Source organism: Tupaia chinensis, unplaced genomic scaffold, assembly GCF_000334495.1.
Source record: "Tupaia chinensis unplaced genomic scaffold, TupChi_1.0 Scaffold000078_1, whole genome shotgun sequence".
Lineage (NCBI taxonomy): Eukaryota > Metazoa > Chordata > Mammalia > Scandentia > Tupaiidae > Tupaia > Tupaia belangeri.
This window is the reverse complement of record NW_006159539.1, coordinates 1,322,244-1,339,787: the sequence shown is the minus strand read 5'-3', so window position 1 is coordinate 1,339,787 and position 17,544 is coordinate 1,322,244. Positions and strand designations below refer to the sequence as shown.

Here is a 17,544-nt window from a genome sequence, read left to right as displayed (position 1 = left end):
GTGTGAGCAGGTCGTGGTAAGGAAGGGGGGGTAGGCAGACAGTGGTAAGGAACAGGGTGGGGGGAGCAGGTGGCAGTAAAGAACCAATTGTGGGCAGGTGGCAGTAAGGATTGGGGTGGTGGGGGTGTGAGCAGGTGGCGGTAAGGAATGGGGGGTAGGCAGGCAGTGGTAAGGTTCCGTTCAGTCAACACAGTGATGCAGCAGATCAGCTCTGGGGGCAGAGGAGGCAGCGAGACAGAGCCCGTGAGGTCTGGACGCTGATGCCTGAGAGACTGTGAGGACACACGCGAAAAGGGAGGCCGGGAGAGCCTCTTGCCAGATTCCTCCTCTCCGTTCCCATCTCTGACAGCCAGTCCCAGCCCTCCCAGGTCCCACCCGCTCTCTAACACCTTCTCCATACGTGGCCTCATTAGTGCACCCTAAGACCGGCCCTGGGCCGCTCACTGCCTGGTGGCACTACCGACAGGTCAAAGGCTTCTGACGGCACCGCTGCCACCAGCACGTCTCAGCACATCACGTCATATGGCTCACAGAGTCTGCCTGCATTTATCATCCCATCTCACCCTCGTAATGACCTGGGAGGCATCGAACCCACCGCCACATCCACCCCGTTCATTCTTCACACCTGTCTGCTGCGATGTCGTTGCTTTGGCTTTTCCTTGGTCCACCTTATTCTCAACTCTACATGTTCTGATCCTTCCCCTATTTCAAGGCCCAGGCTCGATTTCGGCTGCTCTAGAAAACAGCGAATCCTTACAAACAACCTGAGTGATCTCGCCTCCCCGAAACTCCATCGATGACGAGAGCAGAAGCCGATATCTCTCTGGCCCATGCTGTGAGCACGTCGCATGCTCCGTGATGTAAGTGCCTTCCATGTGCTAACGACTGCCCTCTCGATCATGCTCTGCCTCGCACGGGCATCTCGTGCAGCTTCCAACGTCCTCGAGGACACAGTCCACGTCTGAGTCCTCTCTCCTTTCTCCCAAGCCTAGCACAGGGCCTGGCACTGAGCAAGTGTTCCGTAAATATTTGTTCAGTGACTGAATGAGCGAGCAGGCAGGCAGGCAGAGCTTCGCTTGAGCAGATGGTTTCCAAGCACCCGTAAGCACTTGAGAAGCACTCATTTGTAGTGGGCTAAATGACAAGCCATCTTCATCATTTTACAACACAGGTTCCGTGACTTTGGCGAGGACGTGTTTTGTCAGCGTGGCTTATAAATGTGAAAATGCAAAACACAAATGCAAACTTCTTGTGTAAAAATACTCTAGCATGCAGACTAGTCTCTTCCCAGCAGTCCGAATTAGCAAGGTTGGTACCATTCCCCTCTCCCTTGAGCGTAGCTGCAGTAGGGCTCATACCCTCTGCTGCAGGCCCACAGCCCCTGGCCCTCTGACGGCAGTGCATGGTGGGCACGTGTCCAGCAGACGCTCTGCTGAAGCAAAAGCCTCGTGCTCGCTGCGATCCACGTCGCTGCTGATCGGGTCCCACTAGTGCTGCTGAGGAGCCGGTCCCCAGGGGGTTCAGGGAGCCTCAGCGGGTTATTGGCGGTTGAGCTGCTGCCTTGAGATTTGAACACTCTCCTTGCTCCTTACTCATCCTTCCAGAAACAGAAACAGGAAACTGGCAACAGTAAAGGCCAAACACACAGGCATTTCTCAAAGTCCCACTACAGACTGCTGCATCCTGTCTCACGGATAAAGTACAGTTTGTTAACAACTCCCTGTTAAAATTCTGGGGTAATCCTGACATAAAATCGATCATTTCACCAGAGGATCATGATTTCAGTTTTACTTAAAGAAAGGATAGCTCATTTTCAACACCAAGCCAGCCACCGATTGGCTAGTGCTTCTCTCCCCCGCGCTGAAGCAGTGACTGACAGCACAAATTCTGACACCCCGACCACCAACCACTGACCACCACCCGACCACCACTGTCTTTCAGAAAACCTAGGTAAAAATGAGAAGATTAAGGGCACAATAGGGTAGTCGGGAGGGCAGATCTGCTGTAATTGCCAACACAAAGGCCGGGCCACCAGCAGGCTGCGGACTGTTTACTCAGAGCCGGGCTATCAATTAGTCCGCCCAATTATCTCAGGGTCTGCCAGCCAGCAGGCGGCTCTGAAGGCTCTGGCTCCGCTTTGTCGCTCATTCCTGCTCGGCACAGAAGGGCTTTGAGGACAAGCCTCGCTCGCCTCTCTGGCTCTGGCTGGCTTTCGGTGGCCAAAAGAGGCATTAAGAGAATTATTCCAATAAAGCAAAAGCCACACCACCCTTCTCCGCAGACAGAGCTGTGGCCTGGTGCGCCAGCTCCACGGAGAGCGTCCCTGCAGTTTCTAGTTCAGAAACACAATTTCCATGAAGAAGCTGGAAGCATATAAAATGACCGTCAACAGCAGAGGTGAAGCAAATCTGAAGAGGCAGGGAAGAAAAAAACGAAAAAAACCCCAAACCCCTTGTACTCCTGCGCCCAGCGGTGGCCAGGAAGGGCAGGCAGACTGAAGGAGGAGAGGAAAAGCAACGGCTGGCGGTCACTTCTCTCACCTTTTCCAGAAAGCGGCTTACGTTGGTATGGCTAAGAATATCCTAGATAAATTAAGCGAGGCAACCACCTGGACCTCTTGTCCTACAATAATGTGCTTTTTTAAAAAGCAAATTCTAATAGAAATTCACTGAACTGAGGTTGAAAAAGGAAATTTTATTAGAAAAAATAAAACTGACTTAAGATTTCTTAAAAACCACCAACAGTAAATGACTGATTTATTTAGGACCCAGGTGTAGAGATATTTTCTGTACACAGGAAGGGTCTTCAAAACTTCATGAAAAGGCCGATCGTGAAAAAAACTAGGGGCTCGCAGGTGGTGCGGTGGTGAAAGTGCCGGGTCCCCAAACGGCCGGCCATGATTTGGGTCCTGGTCCCACTGGCTTGAAAACCATGCCTGGGGCGTGTGTGTGCGCGCACGCATGTGTCTGTCTGCCTCTCTTTCTCTCTCCCCCCAAGAATAAAGAAGAAGAGACTGATGTGGCCATTCCCCCGGGGCTGATCTCTCACTTCCCTTTCTCTCCCTCTCCAGTGAGCACATGCTTCTTACAGTAAAAACAAAACAAAACAAAACAACTATACGTGGATTTCATTTTGGCACCTAAATAAACTTGTATTTTAATTCCATTTTTTTTTTTTGGAGAGGTTTTCGCTATAGGGCGCGTGCGCTCGCCAGACAGAGACATAGAGACAGAAAGCGAGAAATCACCCCCAGGCGGGATGGTCACGCCGCAATCCCTTCTCCTCCATTCTCCTCTCAGGATCTTGGGCACACACGCACACGCGCCCGGCGTGAGATTTAAGCCACCGGGTCCGAGACGCGAACCGCGGTCGACTACGTGGGAGTCCAGCGACATAGCCATTACGCTAACTGCTGGTTCCCTTAATTCCATTTTTCATGAGCTTTTCAGAGTGCCATTGTCCATGTGTATACAGACTTGGTCTACTGGGATAACCCCAGGCATGTCCAGCATCACACTTTCATTTCCTCCAGGAAAAACTGCTTATATTCCCTAACTGGGGCCAGGAACCTGGGTCATTCGAGACCCCCCACCTCCTGCAGGCACTGTGCGGTCTCTGCTAATTGACCTCGCCGCCTCGCGTACCTGCCCCTGCACAGCCTCTGGTCCTGTGGGCTCTCCCTCGTGTGGGCCATACCAGAGTGTCTTAACTGACCCTCATGCTCTAAGCCTACGCCGCTCAAGCGGCCTCGACACCTCAGAGGTGATCACTCTGTGACAGGTATCTGAGCCTTGGCTGCCCTTCAGCAACCTTGGCGACTTCCCTGGCTCTGGCCTAGCTCTTGCCTCCCGTGAGCGAGCAAGTACGGAGTTCCTGCAGCCCCCGCCTGCACCTTCACGACACCCGGCCGTGCAGCGACCTCACACTGAACGTGGCAGTCTCCTGTCCGTAGCTGAGGTTTGGGCGCCTCAAGAACAGGTCCTGAAAGAAGGGTATGGGCGCCAGTGGATTGCAAGGAAGGAGAGAAGGGAAACGGAAAGGGAAACTGCCCAGCAGGGAGGCGGCAGTGAGCGGGTTTCCTCTGGGGGTCCTCGGAAGGATGAGACCAAACTTGTCTCAGAACTGTCCCCTAGAGTAGGCGAGCTGGGGCGTCATCCACGTCACAGACTGAGGCTCGCTCCTGGAGGTGGTGACTGTGTGGCAGCCCTGGCTTACTCTGGGCTAGGTTTTGCTGCCGGCTCGCCAGCTTAGGGAGAAACACTGACAGCTTAGGAGCTCAGTGGAAGAGGGACCGTGTGACCTCTTAGGGCTCTTCCACAACGACACCATTGTGGTGCCTTATGACATCAACAAAAAAGCAGATCCTGGAGAAGCATGTGGCTTGGAAGAATGAGAAATACGATACACACCTCAATATGGAAAGCCCATGACAAAGACAGGACAAAGACAACGGGGAGGGGGGCAAGATGACCACTTGTCTCTCTGTGCGGTGACCCCGAGGAGGACAAAATTCAAGAGGAGTTCCAGAAGTTGAGTCTAGACTGACACTAAGTCAGGCCTTACCTCCCGGTGACAGCAAAGCACAGTGTGCACATCCCGTGCAAGAGTCCTGTGGCGTGCTGCAGAAATGCGGCCATCTTGGGGTTCTCGTCCACTGGGCCTTGCACCGACAGGAAGCAGCCACACAGTTTGTCGATCAGACCGATGTTCACCATGTAGCTAGGTGTGGGGGAGAGACGTCCGTTATCACTTTGCACCGGCCAGCAACATCTTTACCTTCAAACGACCGGAGTCAGCAAACACAGGCCTGGACTCCTGAACGAGCAGACCCACACGTTGGAGTGAACCCTCTCTAACAGTTTCCCTAGACTTCGTCCTGAATAATCAGCTATTTCTGTAAGTAGTGTCTTTTATCTTTTCTCATTTGGTTATTCTTTTGTCATTCTTTAATAAAAATGAATGCATACAATTATCTGACCATTTTTCTAAGAAGTTTGTTTGTTTATCTATTTATTTACTTATTTGGTGAGGGGAGAGAGGAGACCAGCACCCTGAACAAGACCTCGTGCCCGCCCTCTAGCCAGCACCGCAGGTGCACGTGCCCAGGACGTACTGGCGGACCTGGGCACTGACCCTCCACCTCCACAGGCCCCCAGCTCTGCAGCGTGGCCTGCTATGATCGCGCCCACCCGGCTGGGTCACCGGCCTCTGATGGCTCTGACTGACAGTGGGAGAAACACGTTCTAACGACCACCATGCTCTTACAAAGCAGACCTTTTCCCTAAGTACGAAGGAGTGGCATTTTCTAGGATGCGAGGATTTAGAAGTTAGGATGATGCTAACCAGAGGCACGCTACAACGGAATCTTCTCATACGGACTGTAGGTTCTCTAGTTTTAAAAATGCCATCGCCATTAAGAGTATAATAAACAGTGAGACTCTAATTGCTTCTTGTTTTGAAAAGTGCCAGCCTTGAGGGCTGACAATAATATTTAAGAAGTCCCTTTCATCTTTTTAGTCCAATAAACATTTTTCTAGAGCTGTTTATTAAACTGGACCAACAATAGTAGCTCTTTGATTCATTTTTTATTCATTTCATTTATAAGCAGCAATTACTGATTAATAGTAATTGAAAATGATATTTTAGGACTATAAACGACTTCGTAGAAGAATCAACTTTAGAGAGTTTATACAGATCTAGTGCTACGAGATTTCCATGCATGAAAAATGAGGAATGCACATATAGTAGTTGCAGCTAAGCCTACAAAGAAGCTGACATTTGGGTCAGTAAGTGCACCACGATCCGAATGCTATTCATCTGTCAGTACACCTTTCTGTAAAAGGAAGGTAACTGATGAATGATTCTGTGGGGATATTATTCCGATTTTACTACTTAGAAGATATAGGACAATGCCCCCTTTCTATTTTTATGTTAGGAGATGTATCGGCCTGGGTTACTGAACATTTTCTACAGTTTAAAAATTGGGAAGTATGGGGCTGGCAGGTGGCATGGTGGTTAAAGGCATTGGATTCCCATGTGGCTGACTGCAGTTCAAGTTCCAGACCTGGTGGCTTGCTCTTTAACTTTCCCTTTCTCTCTGTCTCTGTCTGGTCAAATTGGAACAAACAAACAAAAAACCCAAACAATGATAACATAATGGAATTAAATAAATAAGTTCTTTTAAAAAAATTGGGAAGTATGCAATGATGAACACCAGGAAACTGATGAACTGATACACATACACACTAAAGCTCTCATTATAATTTAATAGAATCGGACTTGACGGAACTGGCTCTCGGCCCAGCCGAGGGGTACAGCTGGCGGCAGTACTGGACTGCAGTGCTGGAAGCCACAAGGCCGACTGCAGGTTTTGATTAAAATATACTGATATAGTTCTTAATAAGATGATATAAAATGTAACTACTCGGCCCAGCCCTGTGGTCTGGTGGTTAAGGGAGCCAGATTCTACATGGCCGACTGTGTAGTTTGATCCTGGCCCCTGGAGGCTAGGAAACCACGCTGAGCACCTGTGTGTGCCTGGCCCGAAATCCTGACAGGACAGAGAAACTGAGAAGGGACAAAAAGACACAAACCTAGTAGTTACGTCTGGATGGCAGGACTAGAGATCACTTTTGCATGTTTTAAGAAACCATCGAGGGCCGCTCACTGGCACCGTGGTAACATGCAGCTTAAGAGAAGCAGGATCCCACATGGTGGCGGCTGTATGAATCCCAGGCTTGGTATGCCTGACGTGCACTGGGCATGGGCAAGGGCCGCGATGTGATGGGCTGAGGGACTGGAGGAAGGGGACTGCGGCGTGAGCAGACCCTGTGGTGGGCGCTCTGTTTCATGCCCCTGTGTGTGTGCACATGTGCTCTGCCACAAAGAAACAGACCCATTGTGCGCTTCTGTCCTCGTCACTGAGCGCGTACTATGTTTGTAACTGGAAAACAGTCGCGTGCTACATAAAGACGCGTTAGTCAGCACCAGACTGCACAGGACGGCGGCAGCACAGGCTACATGGTGTTGTCCAGGTGTGCGGTACGCAGCGCCATGCTTGCAAGGTGACGGAATCACCCAACCAGACACTTCTTTTGTTCTTTTTCCTTCTTTTTTTTTTTTCTTTTATTTTTTTGGAGAGGTTTTTGCTATAGGGCACATGCGCTCACCAGAGAGACAAAGAGACAGAAAGTGAGAAATCACCCCCTGGAGGGATGGCCACACCACAATCCCTTCTCCTCTATTCTCCTCTCGGATCTTGGGCATGCATGTATATGTGCCTGGCATGAGTTCAAGGCACCGGGTCTGGGACTCGAGCTATGGTTGACTACATGGGAGTCCAGCGACAGTAGACATTGTGCCAACTGCTGGCCCCACACGGCTGCATTTTAAAGGGGGGAAAGAGACAGGATGCTCTCTGCTCCTGCAGGAGAGTCAGAAAACGTGGAACAGGGCAGCAGATGGAGTGCAGGTGATGCACCTGAAAAACACCGGCCAGGCAGAAGCCACAGGTCCCGAGGCTTCCTGTGACGAGTCTTTGACAACGCCCAGTTGCTAGCTTAAGTCACGGACTGAGTCACGGCTGCTATCGATAAAAACAGAGGACACAGGGCAGGAGACACTGTGGGTGGGAAGACACACCGTGCTGAGGCACCTGGAGCACATCCTGATAGGCAGATGTGTGGTCGGGAAATTGCTAAGCTAAAGTATAGGCTTGTCGCCTCTCCCTGAATACTTGTCTTCTGTTTGGGAACTTGTGATTCTAAAAGGCTGGTATCAGTGAGCTGGACTCAACCATCTGTCTCCTGGTTGTGTAGTTTGATTTCCCTGTTTTAAGAGACAGGTATTTCTTTCTTTATTTACCCTTAACATATTTTTAAAAGGAATTATTTTATTTAACTTAATTAGTATATTTTTAATTTGACCAGAGAGGGAAATTGACCAGAGAAAGACAAACAGAAGGAAAGTGAGAAAGCAAGCCACCAGGTCTGGGACTCGAACCATGATCAGCCATGTAGGAGTCCAGCATCCTTATCCATGCCACCTGCCAGCCCCCTGTTTTATTTATTATTAATAATAATTATTATTTAAATTTTCTATAGGGCACATGCACTCATGCACACACCCGACACACACACACACACACACACACACACACACACACAGAGAGAGAGAATGAAAAAGCAAGAGGGAGAATGAGAAAGCAAGCTACCAGGTCTGGGACTTGAACTGTGGTTGGCCATGTGGGAGTCCAGCACCTTACCACCATGTCACCTGCTGGCCCAGAGAGAGATTTATAATTGGAACAGAATGAAAATAATTATGGAAACTCAGGGTGGGTCTATTTCTTGAGCAAATTTCAAATTGGTATCCTTTCCAATTGTACTTTGCTTCTATTCCACGAACATTGTCGCTTTCTTGGAACTGTGCTAAACACAGTAACTCAACAGAAACAATTCCGATGTTTAATAGTCAGATAGTAGAAACTGGATATGCTAGGAAAGGTCTCGTATGTGTTTTTGTAGCCTAGGACCTCGTGTGCTGTCTGGCATAAAATGAGTACGGGAGACCACACTCTGAATCGAAAAATACTTTCAAGAATCTCTTCCATCTAGAACTTGGCTGAACCATGTAAAGTGCTGAGAACAGACACTATCTCATCTCTCTGTGCCTCCTCACCTCCCTCGTGCCAGGCGAGGAGAGGGAAGGGGTGAATGTCAGGTTTGCTCCAGCCCCTCCAGGGGCGCAGCCAGAGGGCAGAGCAGCGGACTGTTGGAACCCTTTCCACTCAGCCTGGCAACCGGGGAAACCCCACGCTGCAGCAGAGTAGGGTGCAGTCAGATCTCTCCTCAGCGGGAAGGTAAGAAAACAAGTGTGGAAATGCTTAAGCACGCTGTGTACGCTACTCCGGGTAGACGGGGCCAGGGTTGTGCTCCTACGCCAGCGTCCTTACATGCGTTCTCTGTAAGGAAATGGCATTCTCCGAAAGTGCTTTGCGTCAGAGGGAAACGGGCACGGGTGTGTTCTGACAACGGTGGCTGTCAACTGTCCTTAAGAGGCAGAGCTATCTGGTTTGGAAGATTACTCCTGCTACGTTTCCTCACTGCCGCTTCCTTGCAGAAAAATTGTGGCAAGTATAATAATGCGCGTGAAGGTGTATGAACTCCCCCTGGGAAGAGCCCGTGGGGCTGCAGAGAAGCAGTGGGCTGGCCTCCGCCTTGGCACAGCTGCGGCAGACGGCCATGCTGTCTGGACACCAAGGACACGGGGAGCTGCACTGCGGGGCAGCCTGAGGGAGGCTGCGGTGCAGAACGCAACGGACTCATCAGCTTGGGGGGCTGAGCTCTGCAATGACCAAACCGACTTGGGGAAATTGAACGGGATCACGCAACAGAGAGAGGCCAGCGAGGGTGAAAGTCAAGCGTGTAAGATAAATGGCTGTGTGCAATAAATATGCTTGGGGAAAGAGGGCAGGTGGACAGAAGGGACAGTGAATGAAGTAACCAAGGGTAGGGAAGATACAGAACAAAATGACTGTCCCCAAGAAAGCACTACAGAAACCAGAGGAAATTTATGAACTGTGAAAGAGGCAAACACAGCGCAGGGCAGTCTCCTTTTCCTATTAACCTACCAGGGGCTTGGGCGAGCAAGAAATTGCCTGGATTTGGGGAGCCAGAGACGTGTGCAGGCCAGAGAACCACCAACAGGTGGAGTAGGTAATTAACACCGGATGGGGCCCTGCTGGGAAATTCAATGTCCTACCTGATTCAAGAGTCATGAGGGAAAGGAGTTCAGATGCCAAAGCAGGAGTAAATTTCCCTGGAGAAAAGGTGACCTCTGAAGGAAGCAGGGGTGACCCTGGACAGGTGTCAGAAGCGGCCCCATGTGTGTAGTGGAACACACACGGATGCTGGACCTCGGCGAGACTGGCGTTCCAGGCTTAACTCCTCCACCTGCTCTTACTCGTTCCGTACCCCGGGCAGAGCACTTAGCCCCTCTGCAATTTCCTCACCTACAGGGCTAAGTGAGAAAGTGCGTGTGCAGGGCCGCAGAGCCTTACATGTGACGGGGCTTCATAAAGAGCCGCTGTTACTGTTTGAGTCGAGCTGGATCCACAGCCAGAGGTGAACTGAGATGGGGAGCGCTCAGGAAAGGGTAGAAAGCGGTCAAGAAAGCTGTAGACACGCCGACACTAGGTGTTCCAATGTCACATAGCGAGATAGGAGGATTTTACTTCTCTCTACCAAATGCGTTCTTTAAAAAATCTACTGCATTCTTCTGTGTTCTCCAGATTGTCTTTGTCATTGAACCCACATTGCTTTTATAATGAGAAAAGAACGTATGTATTAAAGGTGGGGTATTTGGAGAGACAGATGCACCAGCTGCTACTGCGAGAGCCTGAAAGAAAAGCGACGGCCGTGGGTGAGAAACTGGGCAGGCATCTACAAGGTTCCTGTACGCTTCTGCGCCAGGAGTTTCTGGGCAGCATTGTGAAAATCCCCCTACTGCATGGGACCTGAAATTTAAGTTATTTCTATATAATGTTTTGTCACAAAGGATGAAGTTTCAAGAAGTCTAGCAGTTTTACCTGATAAGGTCCTGAACTCGACTGTTAAAAGCATCACCTTGTGAGGGCTTGTTTTTCATTTCCTGTGTTGATATTTTTGGTGTAGCTGGCCGGCTGTTCCCATCTGGTCGATTGGCAATCAGGCAGCCCAAAACCACAGAACTGACTTTGAGAAGTCCAGTCGTCAAGCCTTCAAAAACTTGTTTATTTGTATTTCTTCCCAAAATAGCATTATTTTCATCTGGAACATAAACCTAGATGGAAAAAATACAGTAAATGTGTTTCAATAAAAGCACCAAAAATGGACAAAGACGATGTAGAACATTTCTGGGATCATTAATAATTCCAAAATTCCACAGGTGACAACCTGAAATGTTTGAGTGTTGACTTTGAAGTCAGACTGTCAGTCCAGATCTCAGCTTTGTCTTATGACCTGGGTGCGTGGTGCAGGTTAGACTTTTAGCCCTCAGTTTCCTCACCTATAACAGGGATAGTGACGGTACCTGTGCAGAGTACCTGTGAAGGGGAGGCGAGTGACAGAAAAATGCTTTCATGAGCACGGGCACATTGTAAGTACTCAATAAATGTTTAATTGAATAAGTTATATAAAAAGGTTTTTTTTATAAACTCAGGGGCCAGCCAGTGGCATGGTAGTTAACATGGCTGGATCCCATATAGCCAACTTTGGGGTTTGAGTCCTTGACCTGCAGCTTGAAATACATTGTTTGTGTGTGTGTGTGTGTGTGTGCCCCAAATCCCAAGAACAGAATGGAGACAGGGCCGCAGTGTGGCTATCCTGCACCGGTGGGGTGATTTCGTACTTTCTCTCTCTCTCTCTGTCTCTCTCTCTTTCTGTCTTTCTCTGGCAAATGCCACACACACACACACACACACACAAATTTAGGGGAAAAAATCCAATTGATAAACTAAATACCATTGTTTCTTGCCAGAGTGAATTTTTAAATACCTCATCTAGCAAATGGCACAGTGGTTATCTATCATTGGACTCCCACATGGCCGACTACGGTTTGAGTCCTAGACCAGGTAGCATGAAACTCACACCAGGTACATGTGTGTGTGTGCCCAAGACCCCAAGAGGAGAATGAAGGAGATGGGACTGCAGCGTGGCCATCCCCTCTGGGCAGGGGTGTGGGGGTGACTTCTCATTTCGCTTCTCATAGTCTCTGTCTCTCTCACTCTCTCTCCTGTCTCTGGCAAGCACAAGGACCCTAAGGCAAAAAAACTTTAAAAAATTATATAAATCCTGCTATTAGGGTGAAATCCGCATTTCTTATTACAAAGTCAGTTCACAGTCGTTTCCCTAGTACACAGGGTGGCGTTCAGCCCTCTGTGTAGAGAAGTAGTGTGGGCTTTAAGAGGTGGGGTCTGGATTCTAGCCCCGCAGGAGTATGATCGAGGAAAGTTCCTTGCTGTCTGTGACTCCCCACCTCCCAAGACTACCATGTAGTGTTCAGATAAGAGGATGAACAGGAAAAGGCCTGGTAACTACTGCGCTCCAGGCACAGTCCTCAGGGGTAAGCAGCCTCTGCCTCATCCTTACCGCCTCCAACCAAGACAGAGGGATAACAGCCCTGGGATCCAAGAGGAGGGTCGTTATAAAAAGCAGCAGCTCAGCCAGAGCGAGCCGGAGAGCCCGAGCCGGCCTGAGCGCCTTCACTACGCACAACCGTCTGAGACCGCGATCTCCGATTTTCCAGCCCAACCAACCTTCCCGTACAGGATTTTAAAGACTCTTCTAATTTTCTCACTTAGTACAGACCCTTTCACTGCTGAAAACAGAACATTCTTCTACTTACAACCTTCAGTGAGACCAACAGGCTTTCTAGATTCGATGAGGGAAATGTGCACAGAAGGCGCCACACTGCGGAGGGTACTCCGTCCCCGGCGGGGCACTGCACTGCTGTGTCTCCCTCACTGGAGATCACTGTTACCTGCCCGCGGTAAATGAACCCCGGCACCTGCTCCCATGGGACGCTGCAGTAGGTGTGCCCTGACGCCTGCTTACAGACCAGCACTTGAGTATGAACTCGCTTCCAGCACAGCTGCCTGGCCGAGGGTGCGCTTCAAGTCCAGGGGTTGTCCTTCAGGAAGGGAGTGCAGGCCACATCCTCCCACTCCTGGCCCTAGTCTGTCGCACACCTGGCTTACCTGAGTCTGCACCACATTCCATCCTGAGACGGGGTCAGTGGAGGAGAGGGAAGGCTCCCTTCCCAGAATGCAGTAGTGCGTGTAACTACCACCTGCTGGTGTGTTCAGGCCTGACATAAGAAAGGAGTACACAGATGCTGGCCCTCCCAAACTGTCGCTGGAGGCAGAAATCTAAAACTACACTTTACCTGCAAGTGGATGAAAGGTGTTTCCCTTAGTAAATTTCCAGTACATATTCTTTGCTTTCTTTTGTATTTTATTTTTTTGGAGAGGTTTTGGCTATAGGGCGCATGCACTTGCCAGAGAAACAGAGAGACAGAAAGCGAGAAATAACCCCCCAGGGGGGATGGCCACACCGCAATCCCATCCCTTCTCCTCCATTCTCCTCTCGGGATCTTGGGCACACACGTACACGTGCCCGGTGTGAGTTTAAGCCACTGGGCTTGGGATTTGAAACATGGTCGACTACATGGGAGTCCAGCAACATAGCCATTACACCAACTACTGGTCCCCTTTCTTGTTTATTTTTTAATGCGAGAGAGAGAGAAAGGGAGAAGGAGAAAGCACTCCCCAGTGGGATGTGGTCATGCTACAAACCCTTCTCCGTTTTTCAATTCTGTCAGGATTCTAGTTATGCATGCACATGTGCCTAGTGAGTTTTTCAAGCCAAAGAAGCCATGATTCAAACTGCAGTCAACCACACAGGATCCAGCTCTCTCTCTCGCTTTTTTTTTTTTTTTTAAAAGAGATTTTTGCTATAGGGTATGTGTGCTTGCCAGAGAGGCAGAGAGAGACAGTAAGACATAAAGCAAGAGATCAACCCCCAGGGGGATGGCCACACGCGGAGATTCCTTCTCCTCCATTCTGTTTGCAGGATTTGGGGCACACATGCACATGAGCCTGGCATGAGTTTTAAGACACCCATTGCCAAAGTGGTTCCAAACACTTCCGACATTCTTGTCTGCAACACACATCATTCGTTCTGTAACGAGTGAGAAGATGAACCTGGTGACCAGTAGTCGTTCTACAGAACTCATTTCCAGTATTCTGAAGGTTACATATTTTCAGTTGGGCAGTGTATTCTCAATGGTCAGATTATGAATTAAAGTCACTGAGAACCAACAGCAACAGGTTTGGCTCAGAAAACTCCCTTCACTACCTCCCTACCAGCCCCACCAGGCCGAGTTACAAGATCATCCCTCTTCCCAACCCCGTCTCCCTTTTCTGTTTCCTCGGCTTCCTTTTCTTCCACTGCAGTCGTCACCTCCTAACAATCACCTACTTCCTCCCCTACCAGAACACAAGCTCTGTGTGGGCAGGTCTCCGTGCGCCGCTGAATCTGCCTACAACCTAGCTCGCGAGAGCTGCTCCAGCTGCGCCACAGCCATCTGTTAAACTCGTCTAGACTTGGGCTTTCACTGAGAAAATTCACCAGACCATGACAGTGGCATTCAGAAGGCCCAAGCTAGAGACAGAGCCAGCACTTAAAGCACACACACACGTGTATACACCCAGCCCTTCCTCATCGGGGAAATCTGTGATGTGAATGACAGGCAGGCAGGACTGTTATGGTTGGCCCCTCCTCCCCAAAGTACCCTAGGCTCCTTCCTTGAGCCCTCGAACACCTCGTCACAGCAGGGTGACGCTGCTTTAACCCAGGTCTCACCTCCCCTGCTTGGTGGGGGGCTGGCCAATGGTGTCCTGCAAAGGTCAGGTGGTGACTAAGCTCCAGTCCACTGTGCAGGGGGAGTGCAGCCACAGCACGGGGGCTGTTCCCAGGCTGGGGGACCCTGCTTTGCTCACCCCATGCTCCTCGAGCAGCTCTGCACTGTGCGGTGTTCCTTGTGAGGCCTAACGTAGCACGTCATTGCTCAAAGAAAGTGCTCAAATGAAATAAACTGAATAAATCCTGTTCACTTAAGATACGAGGAAAGAAAATCACTGGCCCTGCCCTCGATGTTCTTCACATCAGGACGCAGAGTCGGGGGCAGCGCTGCGGCTGGAGCGGCGGTCTCTGGCTCCTGGCTTCTCTTCACTGTACCCTGCTGCCTTTCGGACAGAAGCTTTTCTCCTAAATCTAGGGCCGCAGAGGAGATGATGAAGTGCACTCTTTACCTAGATTTGCCTATCTGAGATGATGAAGTGCACTCTTTACCTAGATTCACCCATTTATTTATTTCAAATGTGCGTTTACAAAAGCACATGTGGAAAATAAATCTATTGTAAAACGCAGCTACCTGAGGTGAATGTCAGTAAGCACACTGCCTGGGTCCGAGCTGGAACCCCGATTCCCGTAATCCGGAGCAGGGCGCTCTCTTCCTTTACACCCTACGGTTCCCCCAGGGCCCAGTTCACTCTGGACCCTCAGCAACCCCTGATCTGCTCCACGTCATTACGAATGACTGCATTTCCTAGAATTTCGAATCACTTGAATCGCACAGAAGGTGAGATGCTGAATCTGGCTTTTTCCACTCTGACCTTCTCCGTGACTCCTGAACAATGCATCCACGCTGCTGAGTGTGCCCACGGCCCATTTCCCCTCACTGCTAGGCGTTATTCCAGGGGACGACTGTGCCACAACTGGGTTATCAATATGCCTGCTATTCAGGGAATTTACATACTGACGAGACCACCATTCCCCCCACCACCCACCCACCTGCACTGGGTAAGCACACACCTCAGGAGCCAGATCCCACCGGCTGGCTGCAGTATGGACCCTGGGCCTAGTGGCTTGGAAAACACGAGGGAATGTGTGCATGTGCCCAGGTCCTGAGAAGATGCAGAGTGGGGGACAGAAGATGAGGGTGTGACCATGGTCTCTTAGGGGGTCCCCCATTTTCTGGAGAGCTCGTGTGCCCTCTGTCAATACTACTACTACTACTATACTATATGACTATACTACTACTACTATACTATACGACTATACTACTACTATATACGACTATACTACTACTACTACTACACTATACGACTATACTACTACTATACTATACAACTATACTACTACTATACTATACGAGTATACTACTACTACTACTACACTATACGACTATACTACTACTATACTATACGACTATACTACTACTACTATACTACTACTACTATACGACTATACTACTACTATACTATACGAGTATACTACTACTACTACTACACTATACGACTATACTACTACTATACTATACGACTATACTACTACTACTATACTACTACTACTACACTATACGACTATACTACTACTATACTATACGACTATACTACTACTACTACTCTACTATACGACTATACTACTACTACACTATACGACTATTACTACTACTACACTATACGACTATACTACTACTAGTCTACTATACGACTATACTACTACTCTACTATACGACTATACTACTACTATACTATACGACTATACTACTACAGACTACGCGTGCACGGCTTCTTGGTAGAGACACGCTTTCCCTCTGGGATAAATGGCCGGGACAGGGATTGCCAGGGTAGTGATTAAGTGTATGTTTACAGGAACCTGCTCGGCTTAGAGAATACTCTTAAAAGCACAGGGATTTGTTAAACTATATTGCCAAGGTGCAGGAGAGGGCGAGTTATCTTTCAGGGAACACGGCGACCAAATAGCGAAGCGTGTCTGAGTAAGACTCCTCATTTGCCGCGGCCAGAGGTGTTAATGAGACCCAGTGTGGCTGTGTTTCCCTTCTAAACAGACTGCTTTCACAGGTGAGAATGAGCCGGTGGGAGCAGAGGCCCATAATGAAGAATGCTTTTAGTCTATTTCCCACAACTCATAAAACCCCCAGAGGAGTGGGAAAGGGCAGAGAGACAGGAACCTAGCTGCGTGTAGGACCGTTTTAATGTCTGGTGTTACTATTTTCTTTCATTTGCTGGAAAAGCCAGAAGGCCCACTGCTTGCTGTCCTGCTGAGTCTGAACACAAAGAGGACAGACACTGGGATGTGAGCTTCGGGAGTGCAGGCGACGGCACGGCACGGTTACTGGGTGCTGGGGGGCGCGGACAGGTCTCTGTACCTGCCATTCTGATGTTGACATGCCATCCACACCCAGCCACGTGCACTCACTTCTCCTCTCCATTCCGCCTTCTTCCTCAACCCTTTCCCTCCGTCTCATCTCCCCAGGGGCCTGCTCTTGTCTGCCTTCCAGCCTCACGCTCCGTCTTCTCTCCTCTCTGCTGTCTGAGTCTGTGCTCACATGTGCGTGGTCCGACTCTCACCCTCGCAAAGTCTTTATCTCCCCCATGCAGCGGCTCCCAAGCCTTGTCTCTGCAGATCCAGTGGACAGAGCTGTGTCCCCTTGCACTGCTGACGGTGGCCTCTGCACCCTCCCTGCAGCTGGACTGTAAACGTGCTGCACAGCACCCCAAGACTCCACACACCTTCCACCTGGGAACTGTGGCTGCCTATGCTCCCGAACCTCTGTAGTACATGACAGGAATGTTGTGCTTGAATCGCCACAGAGCGTGCACTGAGTGACTATCATCACCTCAGGAATTGTCATAACATGAGTGAAAGAGCTGTTTTAGAAATTCCCCTGCAATGAGTTTAAGTGTCTCTATTATATAACTACAGATAAATAATCTACTATGAAAGTTTTACTCTCTTTTCAAAGGAGCAATCATTTTATAAGGAAGCCTTTTTAAAGTTTAAGCCTTAAGAAGTAAGTCCTGGCATTTAAATCATTCCAAGTGTTTTGGCTATTGAGGTCAATGTATTAGCTGGTGGAAACCACAAACCTCTCACCAACTCATTCCAGGTCTCAAGGACTCTAACTTCAGTAGTTCTT

At 49.5% G+C, this 17,544-nt stretch overlaps 1 protein-coding gene across 2 annotated transcripts in view; it reads right to left on the bottom strand.

The window, feature by feature from the left end:
- SCAPER (S-phase cyclin A associated protein in the ER) overlaps positions 1–17,544 on the bottom strand; it is a 278,443-nt gene that overhangs the window by 57,505 nt on the left and 203,394 nt on the right. For both annotated transcript variants that reach the window (XM_006142594.3, XM_006142593.2), the window contains 2 exons: positions 10,589–10,821; positions 4,564–4,719 (listed from right to left, as the gene is read on the bottom strand). In XM_006142594.3, coding sequence (XP_006142656.1) covers positions 4,564–4,719; positions 10,589–10,821 — 389 coding nt within the window. The remainder of the gene's footprint in view (positions 1–4,563; positions 4,720–10,588; positions 10,822–17,544) is intronic.